General features: G+C 29.2%; 6 protein-coding genes across 11 annotated transcripts; 2 read left to right on the top strand and 4 right to left on the bottom strand.

The window, feature by feature from the left end:
* Window positions 1–2,505: 2,505 nt before the first annotated feature.
* Window positions 2,506–7,527, top strand: LOC122538867 (trimethylguanosine synthase). Of its 3 annotated transcripts, none has more exons than XM_043673343.1 (8): window positions 2,506–2,652; window positions 3,230–3,365; window positions 3,490–5,327; window positions 5,429–5,675; window positions 5,744–6,347; window positions 6,470–6,601; window positions 6,657–6,955; window positions 7,061–7,527. In XM_043673343.1, the coding sequence occupies exons 2-8, from the start codon at window positions 3,309–3,311 to the stop codon at window positions 7,169–7,171; spliced, it is 3,288 nt and encodes a 1,095-aa protein (XP_043529278.1). In that variant the 5' UTR covers window positions 2,506–2,652; window positions 3,230–3,308; the 3' UTR covers window positions 7,172–7,527. The 3 variants fall into 3 exon arrangements, with proteins under 3 accessions (XP_043529278.1, XP_043529277.1, XP_043529276.1); XM_043673342.1 differs by having other exon boundaries at window positions 2,506–2,687; XM_043673341.1 differs by having other exon boundaries at window positions 2,506–2,764.
* Window positions 7,528–7,612: 85 nt separating this feature from the next.
* On the bottom strand, window positions 7,613–11,557 carry LOC122538868 (zinc finger protein 62-like). The gene is made up of 8 exons (XM_043673345.1): window positions 11,429–11,557; window positions 10,139–10,782; window positions 9,971–10,078; window positions 9,692–9,894; window positions 9,453–9,628; window positions 8,923–9,375; window positions 8,627–8,833; window positions 7,613–8,563 (listed from the first exon to the last, which is right to left on the bottom strand). Exons 2-8 carry the CDS (start codon window positions 10,709–10,711, stop codon window positions 8,199–8,201), a joined length of 2,085 nt encoding a protein of 694 aa, XP_043529280.1. The 5' UTR covers window positions 10,712–10,782; window positions 11,429–11,557; the 3' UTR covers window positions 7,613–8,198.
* A 133-nt stretch (window positions 11,558–11,690) lies between these two features.
* Window positions 11,691–13,050, bottom strand: LOC122538910 (leukocyte receptor cluster member 1). Its single transcript, XM_043673403.1, has 4 exons — window positions 12,989–13,050; window positions 12,725–12,824; window positions 11,814–12,637; window positions 11,691–11,780 (listed from the first exon to the last, which is right to left on the bottom strand). Exons 1-3 carry the CDS (start codon window positions 13,009–13,011, stop codon window positions 11,840–11,842), a joined length of 921 nt encoding a protein of 306 aa, XP_043529338.1. The 5' UTR covers window positions 13,012–13,050; the 3' UTR covers window positions 11,691–11,780; window positions 11,814–11,839.
* Window positions 13,051–13,224: 174 nt separating this feature from the next.
* On the top strand, window positions 13,225–14,012 carry LOC122538929 (small nuclear ribonucleoprotein F). 3 transcript variants are annotated; one of them, XM_043673439.1, is made up of 3 exons: window positions 13,225–13,367; window positions 13,423–13,432; window positions 13,649–14,012. In XM_043673439.1, exon 3 carries the CDS (start codon window positions 13,666–13,668, stop codon window positions 13,930–13,932), a length of 267 nt encoding a protein of 88 aa, XP_043529374.1. In that variant the 5' UTR covers window positions 13,225–13,367; window positions 13,423–13,432; window positions 13,649–13,665; the 3' UTR covers window positions 13,933–14,012. The 3 variants fall into 3 exon arrangements, with proteins under 3 accessions (XP_043529374.1, XP_043529373.1, XP_043529372.1); XM_043673438.1 differs by lacking the exon at window positions 13,423–13,432 and having other exon boundaries at window positions 13,226–13,375; XM_043673437.1 differs by lacking the exon at window positions 13,423–13,432 and having other exon boundaries at window positions 13,229–13,371.
* Window positions 14,013–14,126: 114 nt separating this feature from the next.
* LOC122538930 (chromosome transmission fidelity protein 8 homolog) lies at window positions 14,127–14,572 on the bottom strand. Its single transcript, XM_043673440.1, has 2 exons — window positions 14,538–14,572; window positions 14,127–14,454 (listed from the first exon to the last, which is right to left on the bottom strand). The coding sequence occupies exons 1-2, from the start codon at window positions 14,555–14,557 to the stop codon at window positions 14,127–14,129; spliced, it is 348 nt and encodes a 115-aa protein (XP_043529375.1). The 5' UTR covers window positions 14,558–14,572.
* A 713-nt stretch (window positions 14,573–15,285) lies between these two features.
* LOC122538927 (type 1 phosphatidylinositol 4,5-bisphosphate 4-phosphatase) lies at window positions 15,286–17,220 on the bottom strand. 2 transcript variants are annotated; one of them, XM_043673434.1, is made up of 6 exons: window positions 16,988–17,220; window positions 16,717–16,901; window positions 16,428–16,637; window positions 16,186–16,326; window positions 16,025–16,079; window positions 15,286–15,866 (listed from the first exon to the last, which is right to left on the bottom strand). In XM_043673434.1, the coding sequence occupies exons 1-6, from the start codon at window positions 17,067–17,069 to the stop codon at window positions 15,781–15,783; spliced, it is 759 nt and encodes a 252-aa protein (XP_043529369.1). In that variant the 5' UTR covers window positions 17,070–17,220; the 3' UTR covers window positions 15,286–15,780. The 2 variants fall into 2 exon arrangements, with proteins under 2 accessions (XP_043529369.1, XP_043529370.1); XM_043673435.1 differs by having other exon boundaries at window positions 15,760–15,890.
* Window positions 17,221–17,267: the final 47 nt, after the last annotated feature.

Here is a 17,267-nt window from a genome sequence, read left to right as displayed (position 1 = left end):
GGAAGAGACTTCGACGCCCGCACAAGAAGGTGCGCGGTGATTTCAATGCGGGGTTGGTAACGTTGCGCACTTATAGCTTTACTTATATCCCTTGACTATACAACACGAAAGTAATAATTTCAATTCTATTTTACTTCTACTGCTACTACTCGGAAATTAATATTTCAAATATATCAATAATAATTGCCTCTGTCTGCCTCGAATTTTGATCAAAAAATCTCTAAGCTAGGAAACTAGCTAAAACTATATCCAATTGGCAAAATTCTTTTCGCCAACTTACGACGCTACGCTCGACTCCAAACTCGATCCGATCATGCAATCATTCTGCGAACGATGGACGATCGTTAGGATTTGATTATTGTTTCTTCGACGAGAAATAATTGCGTCCGAGGAAAAAAAAAAAAGAAACAGATTGACTGACGATCGAACAATAGCGATTAAAGTTCGAGCGATTCATCGGGTGATTCGCGCGGCGAAAGAAAAAATCGTATTGATCCTTACGTAAACGCGTCATGGAGCCTACGATTATCGTCGTAAAACACGAATGATCACATGTAATGCGTAGTTAACATCGAATCCTCTTTGAAGACGGTGATCCGCCCGATAAAAATCTCGCGTCGCGTTCTAGAGATGCGCGATTCTCGTCGAGAGAGGATCGTTCGAGCAACATCCGCGAATATCTATTTCAATTGCACTCGACGTTGCGCTGTTCCCCCCGTCGCCCTCCTTCCCCCCCGATTCCTCCAGCTCATTCGAAACGAGACAAATGCATTGGTATATCACGGTATTACAGCTGAATGGAATAAACCAGGAGAAGGCAACGTCGTTCCAAGTGGGAGGTGCCCGATCAGCAACCAATAGAAACAGCCGCCACCCACGAAGCTATAAAAATTAATTTATCACATGGATCGCCGCCTACGCCATTGCTCCGTTCGCAGAATCCTTATTTCGCAGCATTCCGCCAGGTAGCGCTATTTGTCGGGTCTTCCCCAGTTGGATCCGTTTGAATTTCCCTCCTTTTTTTCCTGCGCGCGCGGACTCTACTTGCGCGGATATTTTAAAAACGCGTTGAGCTCGAAGGTGATTCTTTTACGATTAGCACGATATAACTACTATAAGAGGTTTCATATACGGCGAAAAAGACACGTGTTGCGTCCAGTTTGAAATCTCCGACGCGAACTAAAAATTTGTCCACCTCTAACGTTCATTCACCATGATGAAATATACTTCGACGTAATAAAATTTAAAAATTTAAAAACTTATTTTGCAGAATGAAAGGAATATAGAGAGAAAGCTTAGAATGTAATTTAAAAGATCGCAATCGCGAAAGTTCCTTTTCATTCTTTATTTTTTTCTTTTTTTCTTTCAAATGAAAATTTCATCAATTTATGAACATTAGCATCATATAGCGATGAAACGATTGAACTAATCGAGGATAAAGCGGCGACGGAAACAGCTGCTGTCATCGTTGTATATCGTTTTCTTAGTTTGAAACAAATACAAAAACATAAAACACTTCCTTTTGCGATTAATTTGCACTCTGCATATATATATTTCAAAGTATAATTTTAATCCGAGTTTAACATTTAGTTATGAGAAATTAAATATTATTTGAATAAGTGCTTCGCGTAATATATATATATATATATATATATATATATATATATATATATATATATATATATATATATATATATATATAACGATCTATACCTTTTCTTATTTGTGATTATCCTATTTTTAGTCAATGATAAAAAATTAATTGATTTATAGATGTAGTATTGTGATATAAATATAAATTATCATCATAATTACTACAAAAAAGGTCGCTACATAGACATTAATACTGTTGCTATCTAGCGGCAGAGTATTAGAATTAACCGTCGATAAAGCAGCTACCAAATGAGCTGAAACTACAAAAATAACATTATCCATAGTAGATAGCAGAACCTATCTCGGTCTCTCTTTTATCGACGTTTAATTATACTTCGCCGTTATGTGACGCTAATATTTTATTATCTATAAATCGATCAAATTTTCACTTACGAAAAAGATCAATTAAAAGGATTAACTTATGATTTTTTGTAATTGCATCTTCCTAATTAGGTCCTAAGAGATTTTTTTAATTCTATTTAACAGATCGAAACTCTCGGTCCAATGATATTGACTTTTTCACCAGTCAGATTCGAAATATGAATTAAAATAATTCGTAAACATAATTGGAAATGTATACGATAAATGTCACATATAGTTTTGAGTATGAATTTTTATCTGACTGATTGCAAAATGACATAAATTTCTATGCATATGATTTACATACACATGTCGTTTACGTTTCTCGTCCATGTTAGATTGTTCAAAAAATGTCTTCAACGATTAGAATAAGAAGCACTATAATTATGACGTACTTTTAAATTGCGATCGTACCGTTACTCGATGAATGTTAATCAAAATCAAGTTAAACTTGACCAGAGATTGGATTTATCGATTGTTCATTAAAATATGATGGTAATCAGGAGCAACTTCACGATGGTGTGCTGTGCAAGAAATGGCGGATTGTTTTTGCACGGGGGGAGTTGTAAAAATTTGAGCGTGAGACATGTGGGTGTTGTGACGATTCACGAGCAAGTAGTCAATTAAACACTTCTTTCGGTATGAGTGACCACTTTTGGGAACCTTTAGCCGAAGTATATATCACAGAACAAGCAGAATCTTCTGACCCTGATCATTACATTTATTGTCTTTGTAGCAGAGTATTTATTCGGTAAATACATCTGCAACAATACGACTCATTTATACCATCGGACGTCGCAATTTCCCATATTCCCGTATTCTCGTACCTTTACCGTTTTTATGCATTTTTCAAATCTTAGAAATGGAATACTCGTTTATCGATCAGTGGTGTGACACATGACCTAACCTTGACACCCACTTGAGTGTGAGCTAGGTCACATAGTGTATTTTCTTTGAAATTGAAATTAAAAATTAATTTTCTTTGTTATACAGTAGGAATGTGATAACGCATTTTTCTTAAAACGTAGAACAGTGCGAAAGTTAACAATCGTTGAAAATATTCCTTTGTCCTTTCATTTAGTTCAGCGAAATATCGAAAATAAACACCTTGTGTACCACGTGGATATTACTATTAATTTCTAATTACGAAGAATTGAAATATTATATTATATCGAATTGTGTGATTTTTCTGGAATAAATTTTTGTTTATTTTTAGGAACCCAGAAGTTTATACTGTCCTTGCTCTAGAGGATGCTAGTGAAGATGAAAATGTTGAGCGTGACTGTGTTGGAGAAATGTTAGATCTTCATAAAAGATCCATTATAGAAGCACAATCCATTGAGAAACACGATGTAAGTTTGTTTCTTTGTCTTCTATTGGTTATTTTCAGTTAATGTGGTAACATTGGTCTATGTATTAAACCTCTGTATTAAATAATATTTGAACAAAAGCATATCTTTCCTTCCTTAAAATTAGGAAGAACCAGTGAGCTGTTACTGCAGTGCATCACACACAGACAACAATTATTCCACAGATGAACATGACTCTGTTCGTGATTCGGCTCATCGTCCTACTGTACATTCCCTCACCCAGAAGCTGGGCCTGCACCAGTCCGATTCAGGTGCAGACCTGTCAGAATATCATGATCAACATGAGGCTAAAAGTATACAAAACCTATTGGCATCTTATGACTTTCCAAAGACTTTCCAAACAACAGAGACTGAACTGGAAGATGAATTTGACAAAGTGAATGTACTTGCACAGCACCAAGAAGATAAAGATACAGAATTTGAATCTAAAATAATAGACATTCACTCATCAGATCATCTTACAGATAGCACTGAAGTTTTAAGTTATGATCCATCCATTTGTAATAAAAAGGAATTTCATGTAGAAAATCCATTATGTATTTTAGAAGATAAAGATTTTGAGATACATAATATATTTAAAAATGTTTCCTTAAGTGATACACAAACTTATAGGGAAGATGTCACACTTAGGCATAATTGTGACCATAGCTCGAGCGATTATCCATATTATTCTATGTATTGTAAAACTAAGAGTATAATGGATATATCATGGGAAAGATATTGGTCGGAAAATGGTGAACGTATAATTTGGACAAGTTGGATCAGAAAATACGCAGATTATATAAATCCGGAATATTTGCAACAAAATGTTTATTTAATAGGAGATGAGAAATCGGAAATGAAAGAAACTATTGAAAAATTCTCAGAGCAAAATACATGTTTTCCTAATCAAGCGCACAGAAATTGTGAACTTGATCGCTCAAATTTTGAAGGAATATTTAGTAAAAGTAATAATGTTAGCGATAACGAAATAAAAACAAAAGACACATGTAGTATTAATTTTTCGTTTGATGACGTAAGTAAACAGAAAATAAGTGACAGAGATGCGGAAGATAATAGGAAAAAATTCACAAATTTTGAAGTTTCACCAGAAACTGGAGATGGCTGGAATCCATTGAGTCCTTTTAGTATGGAAGAAAATTATAATCAACAATCTAATGCAGAAGATGAAAGACTTTTAATAAGGTGCGATTCTATCAACGAGTCAATAGCAAAAACAAATGCAACATCAGATTCTATGACAAATGTCACAAAGATGACCCTTACTAGTTCTAGTTGTGACTCTATTTCTACAAATTCATCTAGTCTCATCAGTTCTGTAACTAGTTCTATCGAAAGCAATATAACAAATACCAGTTCTGATCAAGATAATGATCAAGAATACACTCCAGAAGATACTGATAAATACTGGCAGCATTTATGGAAAGAAAATTTCCAAATAGAATACCAAGATCATTATAAACTATTTGTAGAAAAATATAAAAGGGAGCAATCTGAAATTATTAATCAAAATTGTAGCCAGGAACATAACGATATAGATATGCAAGAGGAAGGAAGTGATGAAAGTATAGACCAAGATTTTACACAAAGGGAAACAGATATGTGTAATAAAATGAACACTTCTGAAAGTAAAAATATATCTAATAAAAATTTTTCTTATTCTAAGAAAGACAAAACGAAAAAAAAACGATTGATTATGGAATCAGTAGGAATGCTCATCCAAAATTTAACAATGAATTCAGAGGACAATGAAACTGTTGCAGATAAAGATGAAAAAGCTAATGAAATGGAATGTTCAAAAGAAGTTGAATGTAATGATCAGAATTTAGCTACACAAAATGGAAATGCAATTATTACTACTGGTAACAATAGTATTCAACGAAAATATTCTGATGGAGATGGAGATGAACCCAATGAAGATAAACCTATAACATTAAAACGAAGGTGCAGTATTATATTTATTTATTTATTTATCTATTAAACAAATGTTATTTAAATAAATTATGTAAATAAATGCTATTTACGTATAATATATTTTATTTTAGTCACGAGGCTGATTATGACGATACAGAAGAAGGTCTGGAATCAGTAAAAAAAGCATTTTCATTGATGGGATATACTTTCAATGAAAATTACGAACAATCAAATTTTCAAGGAGAAGTAGTATACAGAAAAAAGAATATTAGATTACAAAATAGACAATTAAAAATGAAATATTATAGATCCAAGCCCGCAAATAAACATATATACTTTGATGATAATGGAGTGGAAATTACTAACACTATAGACAAAGTAAATTATATTTTTTCAAATAAAACAGAGATATATAGCTGTTTTATTTTTTGCTTTTTGTTTTACAGGTAAAACATTACTTATCCTATTGTCCTGTATTGCCATCGGTGAAAACAGAATTACAAGCCTCTGAAAAAGGTTCCTACTCAGCACAATTGACTTCAAGTTCTGATGACGAATGTGATCGTAGCCTTAAAACAAAATTGCAAACAAAGCGATTTGTATTTAGTAAACCAAGCACAAGTTCAATAGATTCAGGAGCAGATAAAAAACAATTTGACGATGTTCACGATACTGTTAATGTATTTGATAATCAGGACGATGTTTTCCAAAATGTTGAAAATGATAATGTATGTTTTGATCAATATGAAACGAGTGATACCACAAAATGTGTATCAGAAGATCAACTTCCTGAACAAGATAACAAGAAGTTCGATTCATTAAATGTCAATATGGATGTAGATGAAAACTATAGTAACAACGAAATACAAAATGTGAAATTATCAGACGAAGACAGCATAAAGAAGACGCAAAAGAAGAAACGAAGGAAGCAATTTAAAAAAAATATAAGCCTTCCAGTAGAGATAGACAATGATAAGACTTTAATGAAATATTGGTTAAAAAGGTATCGCCTATTTAGCAAGTTTGATCAAGGCATTAAATTAGATCGTGGTATGTTCTTTGATAATATTTATACGATTTATGGCTTTTAAAAGACTAAGAGTAAAATATCTTACAAATCATTCAATAATGAATTTATCAATTTTTAAATTTTATAATTATTCTTTTTATAGAGAGTTGGTTTTCCGTGACACCAGAAAAAATTGCCGAACATATAGCCCAAAGATGCAAATGTGATACCATAATCGATGCATTTTGTGGTGCAGGAGGAAATGCTATTCAATTTGCTTTTACATGTGAAAAAGGTGTGTTCACTGTATATAAGTTAGTATAAAAATTTAATTATTTTCATTTTTACAGTTTTCGCAATAGATATAGATCCAGTTAAAATTGAACTTGCTCGAAATAATGCTCGAGTCTATGGTGTTGATGACAGAATAGAATTCATTGTTGGAGACTTCCTTCAACTCGCATCGAAATTAATCGCAGATGTTGTGTTTCTAAGTCCTCCATGGGGAGGACCTGAATATGCCAAGAATGAAACTTTTGATCTCAATAACATTATGCAACCCATTGGTGGAGTAAAATTATTTAATATAGCAAGAAAAATCACAGATCATGTGGCCTACTTTCTACCTAGAAATGTAGATACTATGCAGGTAAATTTTTATAATTCAAGAAGATTAAAAAAATTTGAATATTCTACCTATGTTATTTTACAATATTATGCATCAGTTGCTTTATATTTTTATATAAATTTACAGCTTGCCATATTAGCTGGAGTAGGTGGTGGTGTAGAAGTGGAACAGAATTTTCTCGACAGAAAGTTAATAGCTTTAACAGCTTATTATGGCGAACTGCCCAGGGACTGTTAGTTGTGATATGATGTGTAATTTATGAGAAGATCCACATCAGTTGCTTAAAAAAAGGAACTTCTCACATTTTATGAATAATTAGCTGTAAATAATAATCTGTATCAATTTGCTTAAGTTATCCTGAAAAGCAATATTTTTTATTTCATTTCATGATTTTTTATATAAAAGACAACTTTGTTATATACTATAATTTACTAATATATTTTAAAACTTCCTATTAAACTTTTCTAAAATAATATGTCCATCAGTTACTATTTTCATAAATCTCACACTTAAGCAAATTGATACCGGAATTTCAATTTGTGGGGACATATTTGTGAAGTTCAATAATTAATATGTGAAATCTCTTAAAAAGATTTTAAACTCAATCTTCCATAGCAATAAGTATTATTTTTACCTGATGAATAATTAAGTCAAAAACATTAAAATATTTCTCTTTAGTTCATCATGTAAAATATTATTTTAATCATATTGTAATCCATATGAGATATTGTAATTTACATTTTACAACGGCTTCCAGATTATTATTTTACAATTTTTATGTACACTTCTACTAATTTCCTATTAATTATCAATAAATACATTCAAAATCTTAAATGTGTTTTTTCATATATAATAAATTATATCCTTAGTAAAATTTAAAATAAAAATATCTCAAAAGTACTTTCTTTTAACTATAAAATCTTTTTTTTCGAATAAAATAAAATTTTTGAACAACTATGAACAGAGAATCCATTAAATTAAATATGCATTGCTCTTTTCAAAATGATGTATAAAATTTTTTTAAACAAGAACATTTGTTTTTCGTTAAATTTGTTTTTGCTGATATAATATACAATTCCAAAAATAGTATCACAATTAGGATTTTAAAAATTAATATATTAATTCTAGTGTTCTGTTAAACAAGTTAATTCATAGTATTCTAAGTAACGCGTGACTAGCATTTCTTCATTTAGTTTTGAAGTATAAATTTCTAATTGTTTCCAAGTATAGAAATATTTCAATTAGTAACTTAACGTTCTATATTTCACGTATCAACATTAATAGTTGTTGCCCCTGATTCCTCAGGTTCAGCAGGTATAGTTATACCACCAGTATCTATACTTTCTTCTTCTTCTCTTGGAATTTTTAAAAAACAATGCATTGTTTCTTCATCTTCTTGTTCAATTGATGAGTTATTTTTAGTTCTATTTTCTCTTGTTGGCAGTGAACCTTCAAGATGCTTCGATGGTATCTGTATCGTTATAGTTTGTGACGTACCGTCTGCAGACGTTGAGGAAGACATCAAATTTGCTTCTAAAGTATCGCCCACTTTTGAAAAGGCACCCAAGCAACTATAAATTAATTGTGCCGCTGCAATGTTACCAGGGAAAACTTCAACATTTTCGTTATCTGAAAAAGTATACAATTTTACATTAACAATTATATACATTTTAACAAAAAATTGAAAAATACCTTTCTTTTGCATATTTGCTTTGATCAATCCTTTTTCATGGTCTCTTACGTGTTGTATATAACTTTGATTTTTAACAGTTTTAAAAGGGCATAGGTCACACGTAAATAAACCAGACAGTAAAGGATGTCTAGATTTTAAATGATTTTTATAACTACTACTTTGTATTGCAGTGTAAGAACAGTGAGGGCATTTATAAGGTCTAAACCCTGAAAATATTATTTACATATGTAATTTTTGTAATACATTATTTTTTAATACATTCTTGTATTATATTACATTTCTTGTTCATGCATACCTGTATGTTGCATAATGTGACGTCGTAATGTATTGTGATCTCCAGTTTTATACTCGCAAAGTTCACAACTAAAGGGTTTATCACCAGTATGTTGCCGTAAATGCATTTGTAACATTGCTTTTCTAGCGCTAGAATGCCCGCAAACATTACAAACATATGGTCGTAACTTTGAATGCACTGCTTGAATATGACTTTTTAAACATTTGGAATTTGCATAAGTTTTTCCACACATATCACATTTTTTTGAAGTATACCACCGCGTCACTTCCAATGTTTTGCGATCCAAATGCATCACTCTATGATTACGTAACTGACTGGCTTGTTTAAAACATTTACCACATTCTGAACATTCATACTCGCGAGTCTCACTATGCACACGCATATGAGTTAAAAGTTTCACCATTGTTGCACTTTTATATGCTTTACATATTTTACAAGTAAATAAACCTATATCTTTAAGAGTGTATAAAAATACGTTTTAATATTTTATTGTGTAAATAAAACTGATACTACTGATATTATGTATTTACCAATTTGATGCTTTTTCCATAAATGTAAGCTACACTGCCTCCATTTGGTAAATTTCGTATCACGGCAAACGGTACATTTAAATGCCATTCCATTTTGTGATTCTGTATGACAAAGTGCATGTTGCTGCATTGTTTCCTCTGTAGAAAATTTATAGGGACATCCTCGATATGAACACCTAACAAAATGTACAATTTAATAAGTAAGTAAAATATATATTTTTAAAAGTTTAATAACATACTTTATGTTTCTTTCCATTAATTCAATCATTTTTTTATTGAGCATATATTCAGAATTCAAAGGTTTTTGAATCTTAACTTGACGTTTTATATCATTATTTTCAACACTCTGTCCTATACACTCTAATAATCCAGAGTCTTTTGAATCATCAGTTATATTTTCTTTACCACCTTTATTGGCTCCTGTATCTGTTAATTGATGATCCTAAAATAAAAAGTATTAATATATAATATCTTTAATAGTAATGGCTTAATTTTTTTACAACAGACCAAGCAATTACATTTATCATATGTTCTTTACAATCTTCAATAGAAGGAAAGCAATTAGAACATTCTCCACACATGTACAACAATTTTACTTCATCTGTATTCTTAAATTCTTCTTTTATCTGGAAAATGCATTGTCAACATAAATATTCATTAGAGAAGTAATTGATTTTGTAACTCACCTCTATATCTACTTTAGGATTTACATGTGTTTTCTGAAAATGCTGCAATAATTGTGTCTTGTCTTGCGTAGTATAAGTACATATTTTACATTTGAATGCTGTTACAACTTCTACAAAATCATTAGCATTTACATTATGCTTTTCTACTATAAAATTCTTTTCATTTTGATCAGTGATAATTTCATATTGTTCTTGAGAATGTTGATCAATATTTCCAATTACTAATCCTTCATTAGTAATATATTGCGGTTCACAATTATCATCTTCTTTAGACAGCAGCACTGTTTTTTCTTGTGATTCATTTTCATCTGTTACTTGACTAAAATCTAATTCTTGTAGTTCTCCATTCTGAAATGCATAAACCTGACCATCTAAGCAAATTAAAGAAATTGATTCATCCTCTTTTTCTACATGCGGTTCATCTATAATATTAATTGTATTTTGTTCTTGATTAGTTGATGCAGTTTTTGTTATGTCTATAGTTGGATCTGATATAGTTTGTAAAATATATCTAGTGCCATTTATTTCGTAGCTTAGATATGAAGAATCTTCAATACTTCTTTCCTCATTCATGATGATGATATTTAATTAAATCATACTGTTATAAAATGCTTGATATATTTAAATTAATAGTAACATTTTCCCTGTAATATAAATACATATAAATATTAACATTTGTAGATAAAAAGGTAAATATCTATTTACACTTATTATACAAAAACCTTAAACATAATTTATAAAATGAAATTTAACTAATATGTATAACTAATAATACATTGATACTTTTGCACATAAAACGTCAAAATACATTAAATTAAAAAACGCAATAAAATAAAAAGCACAATTTATTTAGTAATATAATATTCAACTTGTTTACTTGAATTATACATTACCTTTTTAATATAAAATTTTATAAATTACTCTAAACGTACGTGTCATTATATTTGAAGTAAAAGAAATAAATGAATTATTTACAATTATGTTGTGAAGTGCCGATATTTGTATAAATTAGAAAAGAGGTTATCTTAAGGTCGATTAGTAACATGACTTAAAAATGTAATTTTTCTAGCAACAATTGAAGTTAAGCTGTTATATTTTATTGACGTAAAATAAAAACTTTTACAAATTATCATCTCTCCGTAATTAAGCACATTCACAGCTGTTCAAATTCGAAAATCATGTTACGCGAAAGTAACTCGCGCGAACTATGCGTCTGGTTTCAAATGAGATTTCAAATGGGACTTCAAATGGAAATGTTTAATATGTACAAACGGAAAGAATATTACTTACGAATAAAGAATTTAAGTCAAGTGATGAACAAGAATACTGAAAAAATGACATAAATGTCAAATTTTAATACATTATCCATGAGATCCGTGATATTCCACCATTTTGCATCACGTGATACCGCGAAATTTAGCATATAGTAAATTTACGAAAGATAGTTGATTTAACAATAACTAAAAAATCATTTTTCCTTTTTTTACTTATATTTTATTGCACTCTATAAAATAATATAGTCTTAAAAATATATATGCATTTTTTATTATACTATATTTAACAATTCATTTACATTAATACTAGTAATTAGATGTATGTAATCTACAACACTATTCAAATATATATATATATATATATATATATATATATATATATATATACACACACACTATATTTTAAAATAAAACCCCTATTGACTTTTTATATTTCTTTCGCTGGATATACAGTAGGGGTTCTTTCAGCATTTTGCCTAGCAATTTCAGGAAAGAATTGCGAATTATATTTTTGTTTGATAGTAGATTTTGAAGGAGTTTCTGGAGCTACTGTTGGAACTGGATCTCCTCTCAATTTAGCCAATAAAGCTTCTGTTCTTAATTTTTCACTTTGTTCTCTCAACAATCTCTCTGCTCTTAATTTTTCTATATTTGGTCTTTCTATATTTTTTCTTTCTTTACTTCTATGGCGCTCTCTTTTATGTTTTTTAGATTTCTTGTGTTTGTGTTTTTTCAAAAATCTTTTATAATCTGAATTACTTTCATCCAAATCATCTTCTTTTCTTTTAACAGATTCTGTTTTAATTTTTAAAGAGTTTTCAATGGAGCCAGATCCCATCATATTTAAATACTTTTTTACATCTTGAATGGGATCATTTAATATTTTCTTTTTAACTTGTACTTCTACATCCTTTTCTATGTCTCTCAATCTTTCAGGTAATTCTTCATACCAACTTTTCTTACCTGTTGCTTCATTAGTGTCTTGTCCAAGGTATGAAAGATAGCCAATCTGCTTCTCATACTTTTCTTTTTCTTCTTTCTTCTCCTTTTCATGTTCTGCATTAGGTTTGTTATAATCAAGTTTCCCTTGTTCAAGTTCAGCAAAAAAATTTACATGATCCCATTTCGAAGAACTAACATCCGCTTCACTTTTTAATACTTCTGTTCGTCCATCATATTTTGATCTGGCTTTTTCTCTCAAAAGATTAATTCTTGCTTCAGTTTCCTAAAGAAATAAATATTTAAAATTTGTTGTTCATTTATTGTTTAAATAATCAGTGAATAAGTTTTTTAATCTTATCTTCATATGTACCGCTTTTTGAATTCGTTCTTGTTTAAGTTTTTCTTCTTCTGCAGCTTTTGCTTCATCCCGTCGCACACGTGCTATATTTTCCTTAGTACGTACATGCCACCTAAAAAATTTATTATAATTATATTTTTATATTTTTATCAATCTATATATAATAAATAATGTATATAATATAAATTAATGTATAAATAAATAATAAATAATACATGAATAATATATAAATACAAATAATATTGACAATACTATATAAATTATTTTCAATTATACCTTTTCTTCGGTAAAATATTCATTTTTAAAATGTAATTCTAGTGGGAGACACAAATTTTTTACTGAAAATAAATTATATATTTTATAACTTATAACTTTATTAATAAATTCTTTTAATATTGTGTAAAATGTATATGAATTTATATAAATAACTGAAAAACTATTGCTGTATCTTTTGACTCGAAAAATTGCGTTAGACGTTTTGACAAGTTTAGGTTATGTTATAATAACGATAGCATAATCGTCATATGACGAGTTAGAGCATGCGATGTGTCGCGTCGTGGCGATAGCAATTTCTAACCTAAGTGATTCATGCTAAAGCGTCTTGTTTTCATCAAACTGAGAAAATTTAAAGTGTTTTTCTTTTATCATCTTTGAAATATGTAAGTACAGAACTTTTGTCAAAGATAACAATGATTTTGCAATTGCGTGACATATAAATTACAAATTTTTAATGTATTCCTAATGTTTATATATGTATATAAAATTAACCTCAGTATATTAATACAATTAATTGATAATTTGTTAAATAATTTCATTTAATTTCATTTTTTTGTAATTAATTGTTACTTATTATATTTGTATTTTAATTATATATTTTCATATTTGAACTATTTTAAATATTTATAATAATATAGACTATGTAATGTATTTTTACAGAAAAAAAATAATACACAATGGCTGCAACAATGCCAATAAATCCAAAACCATTTTTAAATGGTTTAACTGGTAAACCAGTTATGGTAAAACTCAAATGGGGCCATGAATATAAAGGTTATCTTGTCTCTGTTGATGGATACATGAATTTACAATTAGCTAATACAGAGGAACATATAGATGGAAATTGTACTGGCAATCTTGGTGAAGTTTTAATCAGATGTAACAATGTAATGTACATAAGAGGTGTGGAAGAGGAAGATGAAGAAGGAGAAATGAAGGATTAAATTTCATATTTATAGATTTAAAGATAACACTTTTTATTTTTAAATAAAATTAAAATAATAATAAAATCATGTTTTTTAAAGTCATGGAAATTTATTTATCAATAACAATATATTCATATTTACATCATAATTAGTTTTGATAGTACATTATAACATAAAATTACAATATCAAGGTATAATATTTTTACATATACTTAATTAAATTTTGGAACATTTGTTACAATAGGTTTAGGTCTGGATCTAAAAATTATTTTTCTTTTTATAAGTGCTTTAATAATGTATTCCGTTTGTCTTTCAAAAATATTGGTTGTATTAACTTCATTCTTTTTTTTCACTAAAACTGCAAATGGTTTTGGAAGTACCACTTCTTTTCCGTGTAATACATGAATGCCAATTATAAGTATAGGTGTACCAGATTTTGTAAAGTGTAAATCTCCAATATATACATTTGTAATATTCGTGGAATTAAATTTCAAATCACCTTGCAATTCAATAATTGCCCATTCTTCAAATTCTCCATCTCTACAAAATAAAAAAAGTAATACTTTTCATTTACGAAATAAAATTCATTAATATCTTAATATTATTCAAGTGATAAATAATACTTTTTTATTGGCACGATCATACTGAGTTTTGGCGGTAAACAATGTTTACAGATATATATCTGATATATAAGTATGCATCATTGCAGTTACAAAATCACTAGGCATGAAGTATAAGCTTAAGTCGAGTTTACAATACGAAATGAAACTTACGCTTTATAATTTATAACAATCATTATTTATTGTCAGATTAGATTTGAATTTTAAATAATATTTGTAACAGTATAAAAATGATGTGACACACATAGTTATATAAATAATTTTTTGAATCAGGATCTTATAAAGCGGAAACGAAAAATGAATAATTTTTTCGTTCTTTAATAATGAATCAATTAATTTAATATTACATATTTCATGTACTTACATCTTTTAATATCTTATGCAACAAAAATGTACACGCTAAATTATTCAGAGATTAATTTAAATGTTCATAACTATTTGATAGCCAAAACTCAAGTAGAATTACATTCTTAAAAAATGATATCGCAAGCAATGTAAGAAAATAATTTAATAATTTGATTAGAATGGTAATATAAAATAGATAAAATAAAATAAAATAGATAATAAAGTCTAACATATTTTGTATAATTTTTCTTGCATGTCAAATTATATATAAATCCTAAAATATCTATTAAACGATTTATAATTTTTCCTTAAAAAGATATTTTTATTTTTTTGTCATTCGATAATGCAAATTCGTAATTGCAAATACAATATATATAGCTGTATGTATAGCTGTTTACAATTGGAATAATATTCATGCAAGAATGTTTTATTTGCATATATATCTATGTGCATTTGTTTATTTACTGTAGATGTAGAAAGCATATATAGTATATTTTCGTTCAAATATGAAAACAATATAATGGGGTTGCTGTCTTGGTCCTGTGCTTGTACATATAAAAGTGCAGAGGAACAATCCTTTGTTTTTGAAATAGAACCCCATCTTCCTCTAATACCTCTCAATATATTAACTTATGTGAGAAAGTGTCATATATTATAGTTACACATCCTCTTTGTCCATAACACGTACATCTTCATACATATATGTAAGAATATTGCATATTACTAGCAAATAAATTTACATATGCATATGTAAGAATGTACACATCTACCAAATATCCTCCTAAGTGGACTTATATGTCATTTTATTACTATAAACATTTGATCTAAATATATTATTATACGACATAGATGTTAGAGGAATTGGTTTTAAAATATTAGCAATTGATTGTCGTTTAGAGTATTACATAGGACCTTCTATCATACTAATTTTCATTGTACAGTAATAAATGCTGCGTCCAAAGCCCAATATTGCCAAAAGGAATGCACCTGAAAATAAAATTTAAAAGGGACCTAGTAAAAAGAACAATCTGTTATTTGAGTGAGATATAATTGTATATTTAAGTGAGATGTTTTTTATGTTTAAGACCTAAGACATTTATATATTCAATTAATCATTCAATTTAAACAAATTTTATTATACTTACCAACATAAGCTATGTAAATTCCACCACTAGATTTTGCATATGTATGTGTACCAACCTAAAAATAAAATTATATCAATTGTAATCAGCTTTAAAATATGTTTAAAGTATCTCAAATTTTTTTATTACATAATCTTATTAACATATATAATAACTGTACTTACAGTCACTGCTATTGCAATTACTAAGGCTATTAATCCAACAATAGAGAATGCAATACCTCGACCTCTAGCAAAATCTGGACCGACAGAGGATATTTTTCGGCAATGTGGACATCGAGCCAAAGCATTATTTAAGGTATTGAACTAAACAGTGTAATAATACAAATATAAATTATTATAAAATCACAATTATAAATAAAATATCCTAAATTCACAATTATAAATAAAATATTTTAAATCCTTACCAAAAATGTGTCATGACAGTGAGCACAACATACCCTACACATTCCAGGCATAGATAGAACAGGTGGTGTGATTGGACTTGGAGCAAGATTAATAATACGTTTACAGTTTGGCCTTGGACAAGCGATGCGTTGTGAAGAACTCTTACATATTAACAAACAATTACATGGGCAACGTACATATTTCTTTCCAGGTGGTGCGTTTCGTATGGGCTGAAAAATTAATGACTATTTGTCACTCTTATTTCTGATATGGGATTTTGCAGTGAATTAAATTACTCTGATAACGTACTGTAGCTTCATTACACTGACAGCATTTAACAACATGTTGATCTCTTTTACCAGAAATATCTATCATAGCCTGACAAACCCTGCATGTAACCATATGCATGCCATACTGACTATTTGATTCGTACGAAGGTGGCAGTTCATCAGGACCTATTGCAGATACTGTACTGACAGTTGATTCCACTTCGTCTGAAATAAAATGTAGTAGAGGTAACCGTAACCAATTGGATTAAACAAACCTAATTCTTTCGTGATCAAAATCGAATATTATTTACCAACGAGACTCAATGGAGAATCGTAAATTTCCTTTTCCTTTTTTAATAACGGTTCTTGTTCGCCCTTCTTCCCGTTCCCCATGTCGCTCTATTAATTTACCCCTTAATGACAACAATTTAATTCAAGTATTGTTTGACAGTCCTCCCGGTGCTTCGATGACAAGGATGACAAAATAAAAATTTTTCTAACACCCTCCGTAGTTCTATCTGTTTATAGAATAGAAACTATATGCCGGAACTAGATATACATCGTATTATTATATCATGGATCTTTAATGGA

Source organism: Frieseomelitta varia, unplaced genomic scaffold (assembly GCF_011392965.1).
Source record: "Frieseomelitta varia isolate USP_RPSP 00005682 unplaced genomic scaffold, Fvar_1.2 scaffold_182, whole genome shotgun sequence".
NCBI lineage: Eukaryota > Metazoa > Arthropoda > Insecta > Hymenoptera > Apidae > Frieseomelitta > Frieseomelitta varia.
This window is presented reverse-complemented; position numbering and strand designations above follow the sequence as displayed.